Source organism: Scyliorhinus torazame, chromosome 20 (genome assembly GCF_047496885.1).
Source record: "Scyliorhinus torazame isolate Kashiwa2021f chromosome 20, sScyTor2.1, whole genome shotgun sequence".
NCBI classification, from domain to species: domain Eukaryota; kingdom Metazoa; phylum Chordata; class Chondrichthyes; order Carcharhiniformes; family Scyliorhinidae; genus Scyliorhinus; species Scyliorhinus torazame.
In genome coordinates this window covers 19,232,793-19,257,422 of record NC_092726.1, presented here as the reverse complement: position 1 = coordinate 19,257,422, position 24,630 = coordinate 19,232,793, and the positions used below count along the sequence as shown (strand labels likewise).

Sequence of the window (24,630 nt, the reverse complement as noted above, 5' to 3'; positions counted from 1 at the left end):
ATACAAACCACTTGGACGATTAAACGGAGGAACAGAACAAATCAGAAAGTCCATAAGTCCACAAATTAAGTCTCTGAGGTGGCCAACGAATTCTGGTTGACCGCCTCAAGGGTGGGTCGGGATCACATACAGGTCACCAACATTTGCAACACTATTTTATTGTTTAAACATACTTAGACTGTGGGTTAATACGATACCAGCTTTAACTAAAGACCTCTACCTTGTCCTAACCAGGTGATGCACTCAGCACATGGTGAATGTCTGTGTTGCAGGCTGTGAGCTCTGTGCTCCTAGCTAGCTGCAACTCCGAATGAGCGGGAGCTCTGGTGTCCCCAGTCTTTATAGTGCGTGTGCTCTCACTGGTGATTGGCTGCGGTGTTGTGTATGTTGATTGGTCCCACTGTGTGTCCATCAGTGTGTGTCTGTACCATGATATACTGGTGTATATTATGACCCCCCCCTTTTATAAAAAATGTACCTGCGTGGCAATACATAGTGTACAGTGAATGTTCCTGACTACGTGTGTGCAAAATATTTACAGGACTATGTACATAAAAACTAAGCTATTTACATGGGAAGGTGCCTGGTGCAGAATAAAAACAGTATGTCACAAGAATAAAGAGAAGAACACTATATACAAACCACTTGGACGATTGAACGGAAGAACAGAACAAATCAGAAAGTCCATAAGTCCACAAAGTTCACAAATTAAGTCTCTGAGGTGGCCGACGAATTCTGGTTGACCGCCTCAAGGGTGGGTCGGGAGCCGCCGGCTGAGAAGCGGGCTGGACTGCGTCAGAGTGAGGAGGATGCAGAGTGACCGGAATCTTTGCATAATCCAGGTCAGGGTCAACAGGAGAGCGTGGCAATGGTGGAGGATCACATAGCGAGCGCGGAACGAGACGAAGGGCGCGTCGATTGCGGCGCAGAATGGAGCCATCCGGTAGACGAACCAGGAACGAGCGGGGAGCCACCTGCCGATGAACCACAGCGGTTGCAGACCAGCCACCATCCGGAAGATGGATGCGGACATTGTCATCTGGAGCCAGAGCAGGGAGATCAACTGCACCAGAGTCATGAGCCGCCTTGTGTTGTGCACGAGACAGTTGCATTCGTTGAAGGACCGGAACGTGGTCGAGGTCTGGGACATGAATGGACGGCACCGTCATCCTCAAGGTGCGACCCATGAGCAGCTGGGTTGGCGACAGGCCAGTGGACAGTGGGGCCGAGCGATCGGCCAGCAGGGCGAAGTAGAAATCGGACCCAGCATCGGCAGCCTTGCAAAGGAGCCGTTTGACTATGTGGACGCCCTTCTCCGCTTTGCCGTTGGATTGAGGGTACAGGGGACTGGATGTCACATGCACAAAGTTGTACCTCCTGGCAAAGTTGGACCATTCCTGGCTTGCGAAGCAGGGGCCGTTGTCCGACATCACAGTGAGTGGAATGCCTTGTCGAGCAAAGGTGTCCTTACAGGCACGGATGACTGCTGACAATGCGATGTTGTGTAAACGTACCACCTCTGGTAGTCTATAATCAGGACATAGTCCCTGCTCAGCGCGTGGAACAGGGGGACCAAGGGGATGTGACCAACTTATGGGGCTGTAGGGTCTCACGTGGTTGGGCCAGCTGGAAGCGCTGACAAGTGGGGCAGTTGAGCACTGAGTTGGCGATGTCGTCATTGATGCCGGGCCAGAACACTGACTCTCGGGCCCGTCGGCGGCACTTCTCCACACCAAGATGACCCTCGTGTAGCTGTTCCAAGACGAGCTGGCGCATGCTGTGGGGGATGCCAATGCGGTCCAGTTTCAGGAGAACACCATCGACTACCACCAGATCATCTCTGATGTTGTAGTACTGCGGGCATTTGTCCTTGAGCCACCCGTCTGTTAGGTGGCGCATGACACGCTTGTAGCAAAGGGTCAGCTGCTGTCTCGTGGCGGATTTGGACGAGGCGTTCATCCGTGGCAGGTAGATTGGAGGCCGCGAAGGCCACGTGGGCGTCAACCTGGCAGACGAATCCCGTTGGGTCACACGGAGTGTTGACTGCCCTGGAGAGAGTGTTGGCAATGATTACGTCTTTGCCCGGGGTGTATACCAGCTGGAAGTTGTATCGCCGGAGCTTGAGCAGAATACGCTGGAGGCGAGGCGTCATGTCGTTCAAGTCTTTCTGTATTATATTGACCAGCGGGCGATGGGCGGTCTCGACGGTGAATTGGGGAAGGCCGTACACATAATCATGAAACTTGACGACACCGGTCAACAGGCCCAGGCACTCCTTTTCTATCTGCACGTAGCGCTGTTCCGTGGGGGTCATGGCGCGTGATGCATATGCAACGGGGGCCCATGATGAGGCCTCATCATGTTGCAGGAGCACTGCCCCAATGCCTGATTAGCTGGCATCGGTCAAAATTTTTGCCTCTTTCGCTGGATCAAGAAAGGCTAAGACCGGGGCCGTGGTGAGTTTGGTTTTGAGTTCTCTCCATTCGCGCTCGTGGGCAGGAAGCCATTGGAAGTCTGTCGTCTTCCTGACCAGGTTCCTGAGAGCCGTGGTGTGAGAGGTGAGGTTAGAGATGAACTTCCCTTGGAAGTTGACCATGCCCAGAAATCGGAGGACCGCCTTCTTGTCCTCTGACGTTTTCATTGCTGTGATGGCAGCCACCTTGTCCGCATCCGGCCGCACACCCAACTGGGAGATGTGGTCCCCTAGAAACCTGAGTTCCGTCTGACCAAAGGAGCATTTGGCTCTGTTGAGGCGTAGGCCCTGCTCCCGTATGCGTTTGAACACGCGCTGGAGGCGACTGACATGCTCCTGCGGGGTGGTGGACCAAATGATTATGTCATCGACATAGACGCGAACGCCTTCCATCATTTGTTCCATGATCCTGTGGAACACCTCTGAAGCCGATATGATCCCAAACGGCATCCTGTTGTAACAATATCTGCCAAAGGGGGTGTTAAAGGTACACAGTTTCCTGCTGGATTTGTCGAGCTGGATTTGCCAGAATCCTTTCGAGGCATCAAGTTTGGTGAAGAGCTTGGCCCGAGCCATCTCGCATGTGATCTCTTCACGTTTGGGAATTGGATAATGCTCCCTCATGATATTGCGATTCAGATCCTTGGGATCAATGCAAATTCTCAGCTCGCCGGAAGGCTTTTTTACGCACACCATGGAACTGACCCAGTCGGTTGGTTCCGTACCTCTGGAGATCACTCCTTGGTCTTCGAGGTCCTGCAGCTGCTGCTTGAGGCGGTCCTTGAGGGGTGCTGGGACTCTGCGAGGTGCATGCACCACAGGCGTGGCGTTCTGTTTGAGTAGGATCTTGTAAGTATATGGGAGCATGCCCATGCCTTCAAAGACGTTGCGGTGCTGGTCGATGATGGCGTCGAGTTGCGCCTTGAAGTCAGCGTCCTGGAAGGCAGGCGTGTCATCAGAAGAGAGAGAGTGAACTCTTTGAACGAGGTTCAACAGCTTGCACGCCTGTGCGCCAAGCAGGGGTCCTTCGAGGAGCCCACAATCTCGAAAGGAAGGATGGCTTTCCATGACTTGTGCATCACTTCAAGTTGGCACGAGCCGGTAGCAGGAATGATGTTGCCATTGTAGTCCAATAGCTGGCGGGCCGATGGAAGGATGGCTGGTTTGACACGAAGGCTTTGGAAAGCAGACCACGCCATGAGATTGGCGGAGGCACCAGTGTCCAGGCAGAATCGTATTTGGGACCGGTTGACTGTCAGGGTGGCACACCACTCATCGTCTGGATCGATGCTGTATACCGACGGCGGCTGGTGACTTTGCTTCGGGGACAGCCTGTTTGTCGTTACGACACCGACTCGAAAAGGCGCCTTCGGGTCCTCGGTGTCACTGCTGTGTGGGAGGTCCGCATCGGACTCGGTGACTGTGGGTTGAATTGCCCGAACATTCCTGCGGGGCTGGCTGAAGCGATGGGAGTTGGCAGGCTGAGCTGCTCGATAGAAGGCAGCATAGTGGCCAAGTCTTCCACATCGTAGACATTGTCGAGATTTTGCGGGGCATTGCCGCTTTAAATGGGCGGAGCCACAGTTGCTGCACGTCGTGACGTCAGCACGTTCGCTGCGCCATTGTGGTGCGTGCCTGCGCATTACGTTCCTCAACGTCGCCGTCCCCTCGTTTGGTGCGTACAAGCGTGGGAGTCCGCGAAAAGCGCGTGAAATGGCCGCCCTCATCCAGGCTGAGGCCCTGGAGGTGCTCAATCACTTGGACCCGTTCCGCCTCGTGGGGACCTTGCCGTGCTGTTTCAGCCGCTTGTATATGGGAGTACCGACTCGTGGCGTTTTCATGTAAGACACAGGTCACAATTGCGGTCGCTAGGGTGAGCTGCTTTACTTTGAGGAGCTGCTGACGTAGGGGACCCGACTGAACACCGAAAACGATCTCGTCGCGTATCATGGAGTCGGAGGTGGGCCCGTAGCGGCAAGATTGCGCAAGGATGCAGAGGTGCGTTAGAAAGAATTGGAAAGGTTCATCCTTACCCTGCAAACGCTGCTGGAACACGTAGCGTTCGAAACTTTCATTCACCTCTACGCTGCAGTGAGTGTCAAACTTGAGGAGGACCATCTTGAACTTTGTCATCTGCAAAGGTGAGAGAGTTGAAAATGTGGATGGCATGGTCCCCGGCCGTGGAGAGGAGAAGAGCAATCTTCCTGGTGTCCGAGGCGCCCTCCCTGTCTGTGGCTTCGAGGAAGAGCTGGAAGCGCTGTCTGAAAATCTTCCAGTTGGCCCCCAGGCTGCCGGCGATGCGGAGGGGCGGGCTGATGTTGTCCATGTTGCAGGATGAATGACAGAATGCTGGTGGAAGGCAGATCACTTGCAGGTAGGTCTAAGAGGCGCTAGTATCCCACCACGCCTGGTATCATGACGTGTTGGGTGTTCAGGATCACATACAGGTCACCAACACTTGAAATAGTGCAACACTATTTTATTGAATCATTAACTGTTTAAACATACTTCGACTGTGGGTTAATACGATACTAGCTTTAATTAAAGACCTCTGCCTTGTCCTAACCAGTCGATGCACATGGTGAATTTCTGTGTTGCAGGCTGTGAGCTCTGTCCTCCTAGCTAGCTGCAACTCTAATCAGTGGGAACTCTGATGCTCCCTGTCTTTATCGTGCGTGTGCTCTCACGTGATTGGCTGCGGTGTTGTGTATGTTGATTGGTCCTATTGTATGTCCATCAGTGTGTGTGTCTGCACCATTATATACTGGTGTATATCATGACACTGGGGACTTTTGCTGTCAGTCACTTCATGTGTAGAACAACGTCGGTCTCTGTTGTAACCGAGTCGCTGCTTTTAGAACACTTTGCATGTTCTGTATTATTGTGTCAATTTTCACAATGTCTAACTAGTTTCCGTCGCGTGAGGGAATCTGAGAGGAATGTGACAGATTTTCTTTTGTCTCTGCAAGGAGATTACATGGCTCCTCAGGTGGGACGGGAAGGGCACCGCGGTGGGGGGAGGGCGATGTGCGTGTTTTAGTCAGGGTGCTCCGGTTAGCATGAGTGTGAAACAGGCCTGATGGACTGTCCTGTCAATTTTTATAGGTTTGTAACTCTGAAACTGTTCATCACATCCTTGAATGGAAGTCAAATTTTGGCCAATGTGACTTGAACAATTAGCTTGAACAATGTGATTTCACTACACATCCTCGTGTTAAGATGAAGACTCAAACCCAATTTTTCACAGATCTTTAAACTTGTTGAACTCCTTAACTTCCTAATTTTCTTTTGCTGTACATTCAGGCACTTGAAATGCCCAGAAAGTGTCAGCTAATCCGTACTTTTATATTTCACTTGTCCTCTCTGATTCTTTCTAACCTTACTCATGTTCCTATAGACCTCGAACCTCCACTATGGTACCTCAAAATTTTTTTAGATAAAGGCACACAATGATTTCCACTTGAAAATGAACAGTGCTGAAAGAACCAAAGAATTCCCCACACAAAATATGGACAGTGTTACACATTCTTCTTTTAAGTTAGAAAATGACTAGCTCCATGTGGGAGATTTGAAGTTGAAATGGTTTCTAAAATGAATCGTGTTTGTTTGAGCATTTAAGATGATGATTGTCATTATTAGGCGATGGAACACAACCACTTGATAATATCCAGCTTGGATGCTATTGAACATGGCCTCGGGTTAGATGCAGAATAAAGATAAGTTATTCGCATGGAATCCAATCTACACCGAATGCTGTTGCCAGAAACCTATTACTACTTTTGTTACCAGACATTCTAAAAGCCCGTGAAATTCGGCTGAAATATGAGCAATTTTCTGCTCCGCTGCTGAAATGTGAATCAAGAACTCAGTCAATAGATGTGGAATCTTTAGAATCATCATGGAGTGGACATCAATCTATCACCATTGAAGGCTTGATTTGAACAAGGGCCCACACATTACAGGACAGTCTGATAGTAAGTACACCACAAAAAGCATTTCCTAATTATCGGATTTATCAACTTGTAACTGCGGAAAAAGAAGCCCTTGGGATTTACCTTCAGCTCAGTAGGCACTTGAAGTTTAGGTGTGTTCAGTCCAAAAAGTGTATCAATCCCAACAAAAATCAGAATAGACGTGAAGATAGAAAAGTCACTGATAAGTTTCCGGAGCTAAGACAGACCCACAGACCAGATGGCAAAAGGTGAGGTATCACATGAGAAGAGATTAAGAATCAATGAGAAAACAAAAGAGGAAATATTAAAATAAGTATTTTCAACATTGGTTAGAGGAAAGAAGTTATGCTTCATTTCAAATAATGTGACTTGATCAAATCTTCCCAAGTTACACCGTCTGGTAACCATGATGTCGAGTGTGCTTGAAACAAAAATTCTTCAGGTACTATTTGGGAGAAAATATTCTTGCATTGCTGATTTACAGAGCGTGTCGAGACTGAATAAGAAAGTTGACCGAAGTGAACTCACTGAGTGAACTGTTATTTGCTCTCTCTTGGGCAGCTCCCACTTTCCATCCCACCGGATGAGCAAGTTGAGGTGAAACAATTAGTGAGGTGAACAGGGATTATAGCGAAATCTAGAACCGCCACTGTCGGAAAAACAAAAATGTATTTTTTTCTTGGTTAAATTGCCCTCATGAGAAGTGTGTTATATTTGCCACATTTTACCCGCACAGGAGAGCAGCAATTTCAGGTCTCAATGCTCTGTGATGAGCTGCTTAGCTGGTGTCACCTCCAGGGTCAGGAGCGAGAAACCTTTTTTCTCAGGGCCGAGGAAGCTGAAATATGTGCCTGCCCAAAACGATCTCCTTTGGCCATCCTGCTTCACCCCCATTACCTCCACTGTATCAGACAGATCCATGCGATAGTTGTGGCATGTGAAAAAGTCAATATTTTTCTGATGGGGGATGCAAATGATCAAGCTGGACAGTAAGTCATAGGGAAGAAGAGCGGTTGCCTTGGTGAGCAATTGAAGGTTTCTTGGTTTGGCCCTCATGACTGAAACTGATGCAAGCCAGCAAGCCGAATGAGAAATAAAGACACACATGTGGTATCGTGTACCCCAAAGGGCAATTTAGGTTCAAAAACAGTTGGGAGCATGCCTTCTAAACTATGCAGAGCAACAGAAAAATAGCTGGAGATACTAAACAGCCAAATTCTATTCAAACCTTGATTTCACTGGGAACGTGCAGTTTGGGTGTGTCCAATCCAACAGCAGCATCGACTCCACAGAAAACAAGAATTGAGATGACCGTGGAAAAGTCAGTTATCAGGCTTCGGATCTAACAGAAAATAAAGGGATGAGTAGACATGGGGGAAGGGGACAAGCAAGGAAGCAGGCTCAAGGTCACAGTGCAGGTACAGCGTTGAGGAAAAATAATCTGGTCGCTCTGAAGCCCTTGCTTAGACTACAGTTAGGGGTTTCAGAGCAGCTACATAGGTAAACTCAATGTTTGAATTAGGAAATTGAATTTTTGTTGAAACTTTTAAGATTCAAAAAAATAACTGGTCTTTATCTTCCACATTACATTGACCTGTATCTAACAGCAAAAGGAGCAGGAGTAGGCAATTTAGCCCATGTGTCCCCATGCGTAACTCCAGATCCAATTGCTAGCATGCCATAGCTTTACATCTTTATGTTGCTCATAGTCCAGGTATGAATGGTGTCTGGGATCAGAGATGATTTCAAAATTACATTTTTGAATAGAAATATATTGCAATCTTTGTGACTACTTATCAATATTTAACTTGAGAATGGCAAGCACCCCATTTGAAAACGTCTCTGGGAAACAGACTAAATTGGATTGTCAATTTAAACATGACTTATTTGAAGCAATTCACCTCCTTCCAAAGCTGGGGGAAACAAAATTGAAATGAACTCTATTTGAACACGGACAATGCACGTTCTACACTTTTGAAGCAACTTTAATAATGTTTTAACAAATCGGACTTACTATTTGTCAGCAAAGTTTTTTCACCCAGTGGGACAATTTTGTTACCCTATTTGTACCTGCTAATTATCTGTAAGACTCCATAATTCATATTATGTTGGCTAGCTAGCAGATAGACATATGCCAATTAATGGCCCTGTACAAAATTATTGGAAGTGTCTGGCCCTTACACGCCACTGGGTTGAGGATAGATATAATAATAATAATATTAATCTTGATTAGTGTCACAAGTATGCTTACGTTAACATCTAACAAGCACAGATAGGCTGATGATCCTATAAAGCTACTCAAGACCCAACAATAGGGAGAGCAGTGGCCCAAGGGAGACACAGGGCACGGTAGCACAGTAGTTAGCACTGTTGCTTCACAGCACCAGGCACCCGACTATAAAAGGCATTGGTAAGGCCGCACCTGGAGTATTGTGCACAGTTTTTGTCCCCTTATTTGATGAAAGATGTAGTGGCATTGGAGCAGTTCAGAGGAGGTTCACTCGATTGATTCCAGAGATGAGGGGTTTGTCGTTTGAGGAGAGATTGAACAGTTTAGACTATACTCTCTAGAGTTTAGAAGAATGAGAGGAGATCTAATTGAGGTATACAAGATGCTAAAAGGTCTGGATAAAGTAGACATGGAGCTGATGCTTCCTCTTGTGCGGCATTCCAAAACGAGAGGTCATAATAAGAGGCAGCAAAGTTAAAACAGATTTGAGGAAAAACACTTCTCCCAAAGGGTTGTGAATCTGTGGAATTCGCTACCCCAGAGTACAGTGGATTCAGGGACAGTGAGTAAATTTAAGGAGGTTAGACAGATTTTTAATTGGTAATGGGTTGAAGGGTTATGGAGAACGGGTAGGACGGTGGAGTTGAGGCCAGGATGGGATCAGCCATGATCACACTGAGGGTGTGAGGCTCGGGAGGCTAAATTGACTACTCCCGCTCCTAGGTGAAGTGTTCTAGGGAGGAGATGCTCTGGCTGATTTTGAAATCCAGCTCTTGGTCTGCAACATTGTAGGTTGCAGATGAGGAACATATCAGCCATGATAGAAATGGTGGAGCAGACTTGATGGGCCGAATGGCCTAATTCTGCTCCTATACCTTACGAACATATTCCTGGCTTGGGTCACTATCTGTGCTAAATCTGTACGTTCTCCCTGTGTCTGCGTGGGTTTCCTCTCACAAGTCCCGAAAGACGTGCTGTTAGATGAATTGGACATTCTGAATTCTCCCTCAGTGTACCTGAACAGGCGCCGGAGTGTGGCGACTAGGGGCTTTTTCACAGTAACTTCATTGCAGGGTTAATGTCAGCCAACTTGTGACAATACTAAAGATTATTATTATTAATTCTATTGCGAACCTACTCGGTTCAAAATCCACAGGTACCTCTGCGGAACACTTACCTTGGTAGGAAAATAGCGACTAAACTTGAATTTCTTGAGGGTCACAGTCAAGGAGTAGGTGCCAAAAAAGAGGATGAAAGACATTAGGGCTAGGTCTGGAATATACTTGCAGGACTTTCCAACCAGGTTCCCACCGTACGTAAAGCATTCCTTCTTGCTGAGTTGACTCCAGTCCAGCGTTGTTGCATTGACAATATTGTACTTGGGACAGAAAGAGGAAAATGAAGATTCCATAAGAAAACTCTCACCTGAAAATGCATTATCTGGGCTGCACAAAGAATTAAACTCCTGTTTGCTTTAAACAGGGAGGTTACAAGTTACAATTATACAAGCAGCGTAACCTCCCCAATGATACAAACACTTGACTATCAGCCAAAGAAGACGCTGCTATACGATCAGGCACATAGACAAAGATGTGATTTACAGACGAGGACTGGACTGCCACTAAGGTGGTTTGAGTCGGTAAAATAGGGGGAAATATGGCGAAGGATTTTGGGCATTTGTGTTTGGCAAGAAAATGAAACTTCTCCCACACCACCTGGGTCAGTTACTCCACCCAGGCAGCCAGGAAAGTGAAGCAAATGGTTGGCCTCTCACCTGCGACACGGCTGCAAGCAAGTGTTATTTGCTGTTAGCTATATTTTCTTCCGTTAAATCGAGTTCTAAGTCAATACCTAAGTCGGGAAGGCTTCTTTTCGGGGAAAGGTGTCCTGCTCCTCAGCCATGTCTCTTTAAAGGCCCCCCTGGGGCGGGGGGGGGGGGGGGGTACCCCCCCTCCCACTTGAGCTGCATGCCTGAAAATGGAAACAGCTACTCACCTCCTCAGTTTCCCTCAGCAGCCATCGCGCCAGCTTTGTGTCTTTATAAAGGTGTGCTATTCATTCCCAGGAGGCCGTTACATTCAACTTCAATCTTGGTAATGAGATGAAGTGAGGTTCCATGATAGCCTGCCATTTTTGGACGTAATCCGGAACTGTGCATCGGGAGTGAGCCAGATAGATAGCAAACTGATTCTCACCCGGCACCAATCTGGACTTTGGTCTTTCCCGCTCCATAACCGGCGGGGACACAACGCGATTCGTAAGTCGGCCCCATTGTGTTTTCTTAAAATTAATCTTCAGGGTGTGGATGTCACTAGCAAGGCCGGAATATATTGGACATTCTTAGTGGTGATGGGCCTTCACAGGCTGGGTAGAAAACGGCCGGAGAATGGTCGTGTCGCTGGCTGCGCATGAGCACGGTGATGACCTGCAGCGGTTGCGCCGTACATGGCGCCCGCCGTGCGTGGACCCGACCTGCCATCTGCGACCCCCACCAGTCCCCGGAAGCCTCCCCTCCCGACCAGCGTTCACGGATCCTGGCCGAGTGTGGCGGCGCTGGACACAGTCAGCAGACGCCGCGCCGGCTTCGCGACCACTGAGACCGCGCATCAACCGCGCGGTCGGGAACTCGGCCCATCGGCGGCGGATCATCAAGGGAGGGCCTGCCAGTGACACGCCAACGGCGTTGCAACGGCATGTGGCACGCGACACGATTATGCCACTTCCGTGTGGGCGGAGTATGGCTGGTCGGCGTCAAACCGGCGCTGGCCCCAATGTGGCTGTTGGAGCCCATTCTCCATCCGACCGCCGATTACGACATCGGCGACAGCGAATCTCGCCCTATTTATTTTCTAGGTCCAGTATTTTCTGGTATTTTGCAAAGCCACGATTCAAACTGACCTGTCCTACCTGCTGATGGAGACGGAAGGAAACAGCTTTAACTAAAAGTAAGAATGACAGCAGTCAAATTATGGAAATTAAAAACTTACCAAAGAAATGTTAGCGCTGTTCAGAGCCAGTGAATCTGAAGCATTGAAGAAAGTTGTAGTCACTGTGAGGCAACAGAATAGTGAGAGCGTTTAGTATCAGGAACAAAACCTCAGCCTCACATGCTTTTTTTCGGTTGAAAGCTCTTCCCCTATTCCCTTTGAAGCTGCCACCATAATTCATCCCAGCCAACCTTCAGCTGCGATAACAACCCACCATTTTCCTCTCTTCCTTTCCAAACGCGCAACGTGTTTGACTTTGCTGCCATAGAGAGGAAAGGAAATGGATTGAGGATTGACTCCCACTATTCCATGTGACTCATTTATAAACAAAGCCTGCAAGTTGTCTTCCTTTCCATCCTCTCTTGTGAGGTCACTATTATCCTGTGGCTCAGCAGGTAGGCACTTCTGCCTCAGAGTTGAAAGGTTCCTGGGTTCATAATCCCATCCCAGAAACTGAGCACATAGAAATTTAGGGTGAGGCAGTGCTGCACAGTGGGGAGGTGCTGTCTCAGTCTTACAGATCAGACTCTGTAAGTGCCGCTATCACATTTAAACAACTTGGAAAGAAGGTGAATTATCTGCATTGCTTAGAACCTTAAATAATTGATGAATCTGATACGTTAAAATATTGAATTATGTTTGTTTAAGATGTAGCCCAAAGAGGCATTCTGCACAAAACAAAACATATTATCCACCTGATTGCAATAAACGGTTTAATTTTTCTTCATCTTATATGTATTTGACAGGCTTGTCTTCGAGTCAGCATTGTATTTGAAGTGTAGGCATGAGTCGTCTGATTCGCATTACTTGCACTGGCAGCAAAAGTTTGTCCATTAATCTGCACAAGCTGTTGATTCACTAAAGGTCTCAGTGAAGATTATTTACTTGATGTCTTGCTGTTCAAGTTGGAAACCATACATTTACTGTTGCTATTCATTGTAGAGGCAGGGGTTTGCCCTGGAGAACCCAAAACAGAGTGCTATCTTGGGCTTGAAGAGAGACTGCTTTCTGTAAGTGTGTAAAATAGAACCACCCTTCTTTTGAAATTCCTACCCTCAAGAAGAGTTATCAATTGAGGCCATTGCATTTCAATATCCCACAGAATGCCGGGAGGTTGGGAAAGGTTTAGAACCTGTTCAATTTGTCCACATTTAAAATGGTTCCTTTTGAAAGGCCACAAAGGAGTCCATACCGAGTAGTTCAAAGAAAAGTAGTTAGACCTTATAAAAGGTTTACAAAAATATAATAAACATCAGACAGAGGGGCGGGGGGCACGGTGGCACAGTGGTTAGCACCACTGCCTCGCTGCGCTGAGGATTTGGGTTCAATCCCTGAGCCGGGTCACTGTCCGTGTGGAGTTTGCACATTCTCCCCGTGTCTGCGTGGGTTTCGCCCCCACAACCCAAAGATGTGCAGGGTGGGTGGATTGGCCGCGCTAAATTCCCCCTTAATTGAGAAATAAAAGAATTGGATACTCTAAATAAAAAAACATCACACAGCAGATCCTAAACTGGGTCTGCCTTGCCGCTGCCCAAACAGCTGGCTTTCTCGACCCTCCAACTAGACAGGTCCCCTGCCCCCCCTGAACAAGGGAGCTGATATTCTGCAAGGTCCGTTAATTGTTCCCATTCCGCAAGGTACTTACGGGTTATAACATTTCCCGAAGTACGAAACTCCATCTGATTGAATTTTGAATCAGTCATTTTCTTGTCTTCTGACATACCGCTTTGAAAGGCACATTTTACCATGGTCAAGTCGCTATAAAGGACTGCAATACATATTCACCAGGGTGTGAACTGGATTAGATTATTAAGAGAGATAAACAAAGCTTGTAACTCGGTGCCGGAACAGAGAGAATATTGGGCTGATTTGATTGATGATTTTAGGATTTTGAAGGGTAGCTAAAGAGAAACCTCTTTCTGCTGGGGAAATCATAGCCAGGCCAATCAGGAGAGAAGTTAGGAAACACTTCATTACTCAAAGCCTGGTCGAAGTGTGGGAACTGCCTCTCACAAACCCAGCACACCCTGGCTCAATTGATCATTTTAAATATGAGGTCAATAGCTTTTTGCTCGTAAATGATTTTTTAAAAATTGGAATCAAGGTAGGTAAATGAAATTAGGATACAGGTCAGCCTGATCCAAATTAAAGGAGGAATAGGTTTGACGATGTGAATGTCCTATTCCTGTTTCTATGGTAATCTAAACAGCAATGTTACGCCACGATAAAGAAATGTTCCCCCTCAAGAGAATGATGCCACTTAATTATTCTGAACCTTTGTGGTTCAGAATACTCAGACTTTTTTATGCAAACAGTAAATGGGAAGGGTCGGAAGAGAGATTTATCTACAAGCATTTGAATGGAGAATTTTTAATTCTACAGTCCCACCACTTGTTTTAAGAGGAAGATGTCCCGCTCTCAAACAAGAGGTAAATGTGACCAGTTTCAATTCCAGGTCTCATCAAAGTGGTCAGAGAGAGAGAGAGAGGAAAGAAAAGATTGACCAGGATTTCAGTGTTTTTTTAAAAAGAAACTTACCCAGAATTGAAATAACCAAACAGCGTTTGCAGCAGGTATAAAAATAGGAAATGATCAGTTACAAAAGTCACATTAACAGTGGTTGACAACAAAGTGTCCATCCAAAGTATAAACATTTTCAGATCAATGATTCCCTATGAGCAACAGAAGTGGTCTTCCTCATACAAAAAACAGTCAAAGCAGCAGGTTTCTCTCAATCACTGGTCTGATCATATCCACTCCATATGTCATTGCCCTGATAGTTTTCACAGTGTTGGCCAATTCACTACTTTCCCCCCTGGCGATGGATATACCTTGGTGTTAACTGAAGCTGCTGATGCATTCCATTCAGGATAGCAGCTGGCCAGTGGTGCAGTTTCTGTATGAGCAGCTATCAAGGATCTCTTGCACCGAGGGGTAAAGGTGCGAATACTGTAAGTGTGAAAATGCTTTTGCCCAATTGAACACCCTTCCCACCCTCTGGGAGCTGAGCAAGTGGGTAGTTCATACTGGTTATATTTATGGGTGCCAGATAATTGAGGTAAATGATGGGATCCACTAGCCTTAATGGACATAGGTTTGGGTGGGATTTTCCGACTCCCCCCCCACCCCCCCACGGCGTATTTTCCGGTGGCCAACAGCCAATACAGGGGTTGGATTCTCCGGTTCCTCCGGCCACGTGTTTATCGGCGATGCGCCGTTCGCTGGCGGCGGGATTTACTACTCCCGCCATTTGTCAATGGGATTTTCCATTGAAACCACCCCATGGCCACCGGGAAATTCATGGGCAGGAGTGCGGTCCCGGCACAAATAGAGAATCTCAACAGTTGGATAATTCCAGCCCAGGTGTCTCGGGGGTTTTGCCTGTCCCACACCCTCCGCTGCCGGGGAACAAACTGCGGAGGGGGGGACCCGAAAATCCTGCCCGCAGGAAGGGCCGGAAATTTCTGACCAAGTGTTTGAATAATTGTCGACTTCAAGTTAATCGCAAACAGAAATAAGCAAAGAATAGAAATGAGATATGGAATTCTGAAGAAGTATGCCAAATAGTTCTAATGTTAAAGCATTGCTACTCAATTGTTTTCCTTCTTGATTGAGTTAATGGCGGGCTCACCTGAATATGGAGCGACACACTCACACTTGTACATGGTGACATAGTCTGGCTTGTAGCCGACATTGATGGGGTAATATTTGAAGGCTCCGATAATTTTTTTGATGGCGTCGTAGATGAAGATGAGGCTGATGAGCATGGAGAACCCTTCCTCTGTAAAACGGGTGATGTATTTAATGATGAAGCTGGCATCCGTGGCAACGAGAAGAAGGCACTGGAGTGCAGAATGGAGGCCAATCCAGAGGCGGAATTCAAGGTAGTCCAAATCATTATCTCTGCAAGAGAGAGAGAGATGGGCCCTTTAGAGAATATTACAAAGCTAAGTAGACCATTAGCATTATGCGTTGAGGGTAATTGTTGTCGACTAATGCTGTATTTGTCTGGTGAATGGGTTAAAAATAAATGATTTATCGGGCCATTGGTGGAAATGAAAATCCCATTTCTGCTGGCGTTGGCACCAGGAGCAAGTGACCGTGAAGCCGCTGATTGTTACAAAGGCTGAGCTGGTTCCCAATCTCATTCAGGGATCGACCACCCAAACCTGGCACTTACCTGAACTTGCTGTGACTCTCAGGGCTTTCTCAGGTTGCCTTGCAACCAGGGACAGACAATAACCATGATCTATTCTGCACTGCCCACATCTTATTATTAAATGTTGGACGGCAAAGGTGGCTCCTGCCAGAGTCCCGGTATTTTGATTCCTTTTTGCCCAGTTTTCTCGGGAGATTTTGGGTTCTAACCCAGTAGATTGGTGGGAAGAGCGGAGAGGTGACAGAGGAAAGGAAAAGCCTCGTCGAAAAGAACCACGGGATAGAAACCCCCGTCTGGGAGCCCGACAAAGGAATCTGGGGAAGAAAAGATGGCAGAGGCGGCCACACCCATCACGTTACCAACACTGGCTGGAGTTGGAGATGTTTGGCAGGCAGGTGGATGGTCAATTCGAGAGATTAAAGAGTCGTTTAAAGGCACCATCGAGGAGGCGTTGGGCCCGATACAGGAGTAGCTAAGCAAAACTACCAAAGCTGTGAAGGAGCAAGGGGAGATGCTGGACAGTGTGGAGGAGGCCTCGCTGGAAGCTGAGAGGCTGCTCATGTCAGACAGGAATAAGGGCCTGAAGGCCAAAGTGGAAGATCTAGGGAACAGGTCAAGGTGCATGAACCTCAGAGTGGTGGGCTTGCCGGAGGGAGCGGAGGGCCCAAGACCAACCTAGTATTTTCACAAATGTTCTCTCGGTTGGTGGGCGGGGATGAAGTGATCGCTGCTCCGGAATTGGAAAGGGCGTATCGGGCTCTGTGGCAGAAGCCACAGCTGAACGTGCTGCCGTGGGCGGTGATGGTCCGATTTCACAGTTACCAGAGGGAGGAGTGGGTCCTGGAATGGGCCAAGCAGAGGCGGAACGTTTGTACGATGCTCCATCCCCTCAAAAACGATGTCCTCGTGGAGTACGCTGCACGCCGTATGATCGGCCTCAGTACATCACCTGAGGCCCTCCCCAAATACTCCAGCCCGATGGGTCGAGTCCCCGATGGCGTGGGACACATGTGCTGACACCGTTCGGATATCTCGCATGGCGGCTGCGGACTGAGTCCAGTGCCGTCACAGTCGGGGGGGGGGGAGCTGTTCCAGTCGCAGGGGGGGCTTGCAGGGGGGACTGCGCGCACTGGTGGGGGGGGGGGGGGTGGTTGGGGGCTGGCGAGGCTGGTTACAGGGGGGCAGTTTTTGGCAGGCCGGGTCCTCTTGCACAGTGCGGCCACGGACCCGGCTATTCTCCGGCCATATCCGAAGGGAAAGCCGGGGGCTTTATGCTGTGCGGCTGCTAGTCCCCACCGGATGGAGGATCGGTGCGGGGACGGCGCTGGCTTTCTGATCGTAAGGCCAGACAGATCCAGCGGACATAGCCACAGGATTGGAGAATCCAGCCTGTGGTGTTTCTACAAGAGAATCACCTGCATGTGCAGGACCAGACTAGGCTCCAGAAGACCTGGGTGAGCCAGGTGTTTAATTCGGGCTTTGATAGCAGGGCCCGGGAGGGGGGTGGAGATCTTAATTAATAAGAGAGTTTGGTTGCGGGCGGAGAGGGTTATCGCTGATCAGGGTGGATGGTACGTGATGGTAGTAGAGGTAGTAGAGGGGAAGTCAGTGTTCTCCTGAATGTGTACGCCCCGAATTGGGACGATGTATCGTTTATGAAATGGTTGCTGGCTGCAATAGCTGAATTTGGATGGCCGTCAATTGATTTTGGAGGGTGGTATGAACTATGTGTTGGACCCAAAGGTGGAACGCTCTAGGCCGAAATCGTTGGTCCCAGCTGGGGTGGTGAAGGTATTGTCTGGGTTTATGGAGGCGGGCAGAGGGGTAAATCCGTGGCGGTTTACGCATCCTGGGAGGGGAGGAGTTCTCATTTTTTTCTTTGGTACACAAGATGGATTCGAGGATTGATTATTTTATTGTGAGTTGGACTCTTCACGCTGGAGTGAAGAAGGCTGTTCGGGATTGGGGGAGGGCAGTAGGTCCGGCATGTATGAGTGATCGTAGGGGATGAGTTCAGTTCGGTGGAAGGGGTGAAAGTTAAATGTGTGGAGGATCTGGGACCAATACTGGAGGAGAGGATGTGGAGTGAGGCACTGTGGAGGGTGAATGCTACGTTGTTGTGTGCGAGATTGAGCCTTATTCAGCTAAGGGTAGTGTTTTGAGTGCACCTCACCAAGGCTAGGAGGAGAAGTTTCTTTGAGAGGGTGCAGGATAGGTGCGTGGGCTGTTCAAGGGGGCACGCACACAACACACACATATTTCCGACCTGTTCTAGGCTGGTAGGTTTCTGGGGGCTCTTTTTCAACCATGTCGATGATCCTAAATATTGGGCTTGCCCTCTGATGGCTATTTTTGGGGTTTCAGATGTGCTGGAGCTGCGGACGGGTGCGTGGGTGGATGTCCTTGCCTTTGCACCGTTGGTGGTGCAGAGGGGTATCCTCCTGGGCTGGAAGTTGGCGATGCCGCCGATTGCCTCGGCATGGGTTTGGGATTTGATGGAGCTTTTGCACCTCGAGAAGTTCAAATACATCACAAGGGCATCGAATGGAGAGTTCGACCGGCGATGGGGGCCATTTATATTGTATTTCAGACAATATGTCACTGTTAGCCGTTTGGTGGGCAGCGGAGAGGGGGTGGGGAGCAAGTAGGGGGCTTTCTTTTCTCTTTTTGTTGTGTCACGGGTTGGAAGGGGAGGGGGGTTTGTTTGGGATTTGTGTTTATTTGTATTTTTGTTGGCATGTTTCATACATTTGTATAAAATGTTAAAAAATTAAGGAATATATATATTTTTTTAAACTTATGATTAAATTTTTTTGAAAAGGCAAATTGGATTCAGATTGTTTTCTTTTGTGAGGGCCACGAAGAATCCAGCACGAGTTGAAGGATAGAAAGAAATAACATTTATTTACAATAACATATATATACAACAGCAGTAGCAACTCCCTTGCTGCTCACTCCTCTCTAGCTGGTTCCAAACTGGCCAGCTTTATTTATACAGGGAGTCTGCTAATGATTTCTCCGCCCCCCTCATTGGAAAAGCTCATACTCCCACAGGATTGTGGAATTGTCATTAGTCCCCAGCCAATGGTAAGCAGGCAGGGTATAACATTTTCCTCAGACAGAGTCCAAAGTTTAGTGTTTTTTAATTAAAACAAACAAATGTTAATTCATGGGCAAGCTCCTCCCCTCACTGTGGTTGAGGTTGTGATCCAGTTGCGTGGGTTAACCTGGTCTAAACCAGTCAGCCAACTGGTCAAAAAGCCGGACACCGGGACCTCCGGTGACGGCGGGTGGGAGGCAGCCGCGCATTGGAGGGCTCCCGTTCGGGAACGGCATTGTCGGGGGTTAACGCCCGATCCTAGGGCCAGCGAAGGCAGTAAAAGTCGGGAGACAGCACAGAGGAGGGGAATGTCGAAGACCAGCAAAAAAACGGCCGTGAAAAAAGCGCCTGAAAGTCCGTCAGTAAAGAAAATGGAGGCTGGAGCACCAGGGGAGGCCGCAGTGCTTACGGCTGAAGGAATAACTAAGGTGATGGCTGCGGAATTCGAAAAGCAGTTTGCGCAGTTTGCAAAATGCATGGAGACGGTGAGGAAGGAGATGAGGGAGGTTTTGAGTGTGCTGGTGGAGGAGGCGGTTTCCCTGGTGAGGACGGAGGTGGCGAGCACAGTGGCGGAGGTGCGAGAGCAAGGGGAGGCGCTGAAGGAAGTGGAGGAGACGTTATTGCAGCACGGCGATCAACTTGCCTCGATGGGAAAGGAGATGCGGAAGGTGATGGACATTAACAAGGATCTGCGAGGAAAAATGGAAGACCTGGAAAACAGATCCAGGCGACAGAATTTTAGGATTGTGGGGCTGCCCGAAGGAGTTGAAGGACCGAAGCCGACTGAGTACTTTGCCGCGATGCTGGCAAAACTATTGGGGGAGGGGGAGGATCCCATCCGATATGAACTGGATCGGGCTCATCGGTCGTGGAGGCCTGTACCAAAGGCAAGTTAGCCGCCAGGGGCAGTGACTCTGTACTTCCGTAGGTACAGGGTGAAGGAGAAGGTCCTGAGCTGGGCCAAGCAGAAGCGGGTGGTGCAGTGGGCTGGAGCTGGTACACGTGTATACCAGGACTTTACGGTGGAGCTGGCAAGGAGGCAGGCTGCCTTCAACCGGGTGAAGATGCACTGTACATTAGCAATGTGCAGTGCGGCATTGTATATCCAGTGAAGCTGAGGGTGACTTACAAGCTCAGGGACTTTTATTTTGGAACGGCGGAAGCAGCGGAGGAGTTTGCGAAGGCAGAAGGACTGTGGCAGAACTGACAAATTGAGAAATGGCCACGTGCCGATGTAACCTCATGGCTGTATTTTCTTCTTTTTTGTTTCATTGCGTGCGGGTGTAGGGGATAAAGGAGCCAATGTATATTTGGACAAAGGAAGTGATGGGACTTTCACTCGAAATGAGGGCTCTTTGGGGTGTAGGTGGCTATGCAGGGTTTGTGTGCTAAAAGGGGATCTCTGGGCTTTCCTAGAGCCTCCGCGCTGGACGGTTTAAGCCAGCCAGTGAACGGGAGTAAGGTGGGCGGAGGGGCTGCGGCCATCAGAGCCTGGCAGAACAGGGTCCGAGTGGTCTAGCCGGGATGGAAAGTTGGGGGGAAGGAACCGAGGTTGGGAGGAGGAGTTTTACAAGAGGCAGTGGACGGGAGGAGCTGGAGACTTGGGGGGGGGGGGGGGCTGTACAACTCTTGTACGGTACTCTTTCAGAGGCTGGATGGCGTTGAGTATAGTGGGGGAGAGGGAGTGGACTCTATAGGTAAATGGTCACCATGGGCGGTCCCGGACTCCTTTTTCTTTTTCTCTTTTGTTTTTTGTTTCCACCGTGGGCGGGTTTGGTTTATTGGATGCATATATTGACAGGTGGGCTGCTGTTTGGGGTGGTGGGAGGATGGGATCATTGGTATTGTTAAGGGGATTGATTCTATATTTGTTACCATTTACTGTTTGTGGGTGGGGTGTAAATTTTTGAAGGAAAATGTGAAAATGTAGAATAAAAAAATGTTTTTTTTTTAAAAAGCCGAACACCAAGGGCAGCACAGTGGCACAGTGGTTAGCATTGCTGCCTCACAGCATCGAGGTCCCAGGTTCGATCCCGGCTCTGGGTCACTGTCCGCGTGGAGTTTGCACATTCTCCCCGTGTTTGCGTAGGTTTCATCTCCACAACCCAAAGATGAGCAGGGTAGGTGGATTGACCAGGCTAAATTTGTTAAATGAATTGGGTACTCTAAATTTAAAAAAAAAAGCCGGACACCTTCCAGTGAGCATCTGAAAAAGGCGAAGACACTGTGGGTGCTTCATTAAGCAGTCAGACTGAGGAGCGGTTAATGAGAGACGCCCAATCTGAACCAGAAATTGTCAGCTGGACTAGCGAGTTCCATGTAAACTCAGCTCGAGAAAGCGAAATAAAGAGAAGGAAGGAAGAAAGAGAAATCAGTGACAAAAATTGCTTCATTATTTTGGTCACACATGAAAACAATGGTGTAAGTAAATTTTCAATCAGAGAGTTTGTCTGGCATTAGCATTGCTATTAAAAGGCACTTGGCCAGGAAGGGACAAGCCCGTTTGAGGGAAATACACTTAAACAGTGAATCAGACAGTGAGATGTAGCAGGACAGCTCCAACAGTCAATTCTGGATTTCTGCATTTAACTGTGCATGGATGCTGGCTGGAAGTTGCTGTCCTGTTTTCCTGTAACTAACAGGAAGAGTTGTTAGCTAGGCCACTATTTTTGCAGCAAATCTGGGCCCATTGTGTACTTCCTCTATCAGAAGAACAATGCTCTTCAAGTTGCAAAGTAACATTGTAAATCGTGAGATCTGCATTTTTTCTCAAGGTCATTTGACAGAACAGATTAAAATTATAACCATTACATTGAAATATCATTTTAAGAAGAACAATTCCTCACATAAATCCCAGCTCATCAGCATGATTAGAAACGCAACACACGCAATGTATCTCCAAGGCTTGCTAAAGGATGGAATCCTCCCTCAGAACTGCTGTCTTGTTAAAGCAAGATCCCGACTCAACAGTCCCTTGGCAATGAGAAAATTAAAATGATAGACTTTCCCTTCCTTGTGGGCATTGAAGTTTAAGTGACCAAAATACTCACTTGCTGAAGTCAAACAGGAGCTTTTCGAAGATGAGGATTGGGCCCGTGCTACTCAGAATGGTGAGAGGCTGTCCCCCGAATAAGCAGAACACAGTGCCTGTGAATGCTGTGCCCAGGAAACTTTCAATCACACCCTGTTTGTGAAAAAAAAACCCAGTCCATTAGACTGAAGTAGAAGTCATTAGGCTGCAATTGAATTGAATGTAGCGGAGGATAATCAACTCATTGCCAATGCCAAAACTAATCTGACTCAGCACGCTTCATCACATACCGTGACGTTTGGTTATGTTATTGTTGCTTCTGTCCAAGCTGGACTAAATAAACGGGAAGGATACATTCATTCACAAGGTCACCTGATAAGATTTGGTCCATGCTAATCATCCTTCGAGAACAAACCTCCAGCCATCCTGACAACACACATCTATTTCTCAATAATCCTGGCTTTGAGAGACACCGCTTCGTGCAAACACTTAGTGTGAAGATCATTCCCTGATACTGTCCTAAATTGGTTTTTCTCTAATCTCAGCTTGTTCCCCATGTCCAACTGGCATGATTTCTTGTGAAGTAATGCATTTGGTTTAACCCTGTCAACATTACTTATCGTCTGCTTGTCACCGAGTCACTTGCAATTGATTCCTTTCAAAGTGACAATAACCCAATTCTGTTGACAACCAGGATCTGTCCCAGGGGTCCTCTCTCTGCAGTGCCGCAAGATTAGGTCTGAGCAAAGTACTGCACAATTTAAGCATCATTTCCTCTGAATTTGACTGCGCTGTTTTGGCTAAATGTTCTGTTTGCTTTTTGGATGGTAGCTTCAGGACGAGTAATGTTAAGCACAAGGACTACTAAAACACCTGGCTATTTCAACGTTATTCACAGCATTTCTATGCACCACAGAATCTGATAATACAAAAGGAACACATAGATGACCTATTATGGGTGTAGCTCTTTAAAAAGAGGTCCCACTATCACTGTCCTTTTACATGTGATAACGAGGACCACGGGGGATCGCTGATTGATTTCCCCATGGACTTCGTAGAATACGAGTTCCCGCGGTGAGCAATCGGCGACCCACTCATCTGGGGCTCATTAACGGGACCTTTAAATATAGTTCCCGGACTTGGACGGGCAATTCCCCATAATCCTGGGACGGGACGTTTGTTTTGTGTGCCGTGGTAGCAGCTTTATTTCCAGTTTAAAATAAACCAGTTCGACCTTTCACTCCGCGTCTCCTGGAATTATTACATTGGCGACGAGGATCAAGCACGGAATTCTGAGCAGCCTTTTCGAAACTCTCTGGTGACAACTCTGGTAAGAAACTAAGCAAAAAGACAAACCCAGAAATGCCCTTGTTTAGGAAGCTCGAGCCTTATGATGCGGACGTGGAGGACTGGCCCCAGTATGTCGAATGAATGAGCTACTTCTTCCGCACCACTGTCATGCAAGGGGATGACAGTGAAAGCATCTTTTGATAGCATGCGGGGCCCCGACATTCAGCATTATTATGAGTTTAACCTATCCTGCAGCCCTGACACTAAAATGTTCAACAAGCTTGTGGATCTAGTGAAGAACCATTACGATCCAAAGCTGCCCGTAATCCTCCAGCAATACCGATTCAACATGGCCGGGAGGACCCCTGGAGATACGGTGATAGAATTCCTGGTTAGATTAAGGAAGCAGGCCAAATACTGTGACCCTGACTGAGATGATATGCGATGCGACAATACAAAAAGAACTGTTGGCGGAACCCACCTGAGACCTCAAAAGGAATAGAAATTAGTATTATGCTTGAAGAACCCTGAGAAAGGGCCCCAATACCTTCAAGGGATGGTGGAGAGTGGGGTTCTCAGGCTGGGGGATGGGAGGTGGGGGTGGGAGGGAATGGGGTGGGGGGTGGAGGACCCTCATACAGAAAAGTCAGTATTCCCAGTGAAGGCCCATCACCAATTCAACATTCTGCCAGGACATTCTGGCATCTCAAAATATGGCCGGATATCCCTATACGTACCAGGGAAGCCTCCCTGGAGGACTACAAGTGTCTGCCGCAAGCCTGTTGTTACCTGTGACAAAGAACACAACCCAGGCCAGACTGCCGGAATCAGTGGTAGGCCCTTCTGGCCAGGTCGGAAGCCAAAGCTATCTCAGACCCAAGCCGCGCAATTCTATTAGCCCATGGACAACAAACCAATTCAGCTGAACTGCATCATCACCCTAAGGATTCCTCAATAAAGCTAATGCTCTTGGTCAACGGCCATTCCCTAGAAATGGAGTTGGTTGCAGGGGCTGCCACCTCCATTGCCAGCGAACAGGCTGTCTGGCGTCGCCGACTGGGCACCTCGCCCAAGGCCTGTGAGACACCGGGTCTAGGTCGGGCACATATACAGGAGGAAGCTTTGAAGATTATGGGGGCCACTATAAACAGTGTGGGTCTCATCCCTAAAACCAAAGATATGCAGGGTAGGTGGATTGGCCACGCTAAATTAATTAATCACTTTGGTGTTCTCTTCCTTTTGGTGCATGATTCTGGAGAATCATGGAGCCTGTCCAGTTGGCTATTCTTTTTATAAATTTAGAGTACCCAATTCTTATTCTCCAATTAAGGGGCAGCTCGTTTCAGGGCAGAAAGGGTGATCTGTGCAACATTTCCCAGTCAGCCGCACACAAATGCATACGGGAGC

The 24,630-nt window shown here is 48.1% G+C and overlaps 1 protein-coding gene across 5 annotated transcripts in view; it reads right to left on the bottom strand.

Annotated features, from left to right (window-relative positions):
* LOC140396933 (electrogenic sodium bicarbonate cotransporter 4-like) overlaps positions 1-24,630 on the bottom strand; it is a 150,012-nt gene that overhangs the window by 31,871 nt on the left and 93,511 nt on the right. For all 5 annotated transcript variants that reach the window (XM_072485871.1, XM_072485875.1, XM_072485874.1 and 2 more), the window contains 5 exons: positions 21,953-22,086; positions 15,275-15,546; positions 11,644-11,705; positions 9,834-10,034; positions 7,655-7,768 (listed from right to left, as the gene is read on the bottom strand). In XM_072485871.1, the coding sequence (XP_072341972.1) occupies positions 7,655-7,768; positions 9,834-10,034; positions 11,644-11,705; positions 15,275-15,546; positions 21,953-22,086 (783 nt within the window). The remainder of the gene's footprint in view (positions 1-7,654; positions 7,769-9,833; positions 10,035-11,643; positions 11,706-15,274; positions 15,547-21,952; positions 22,087-24,630) is intronic.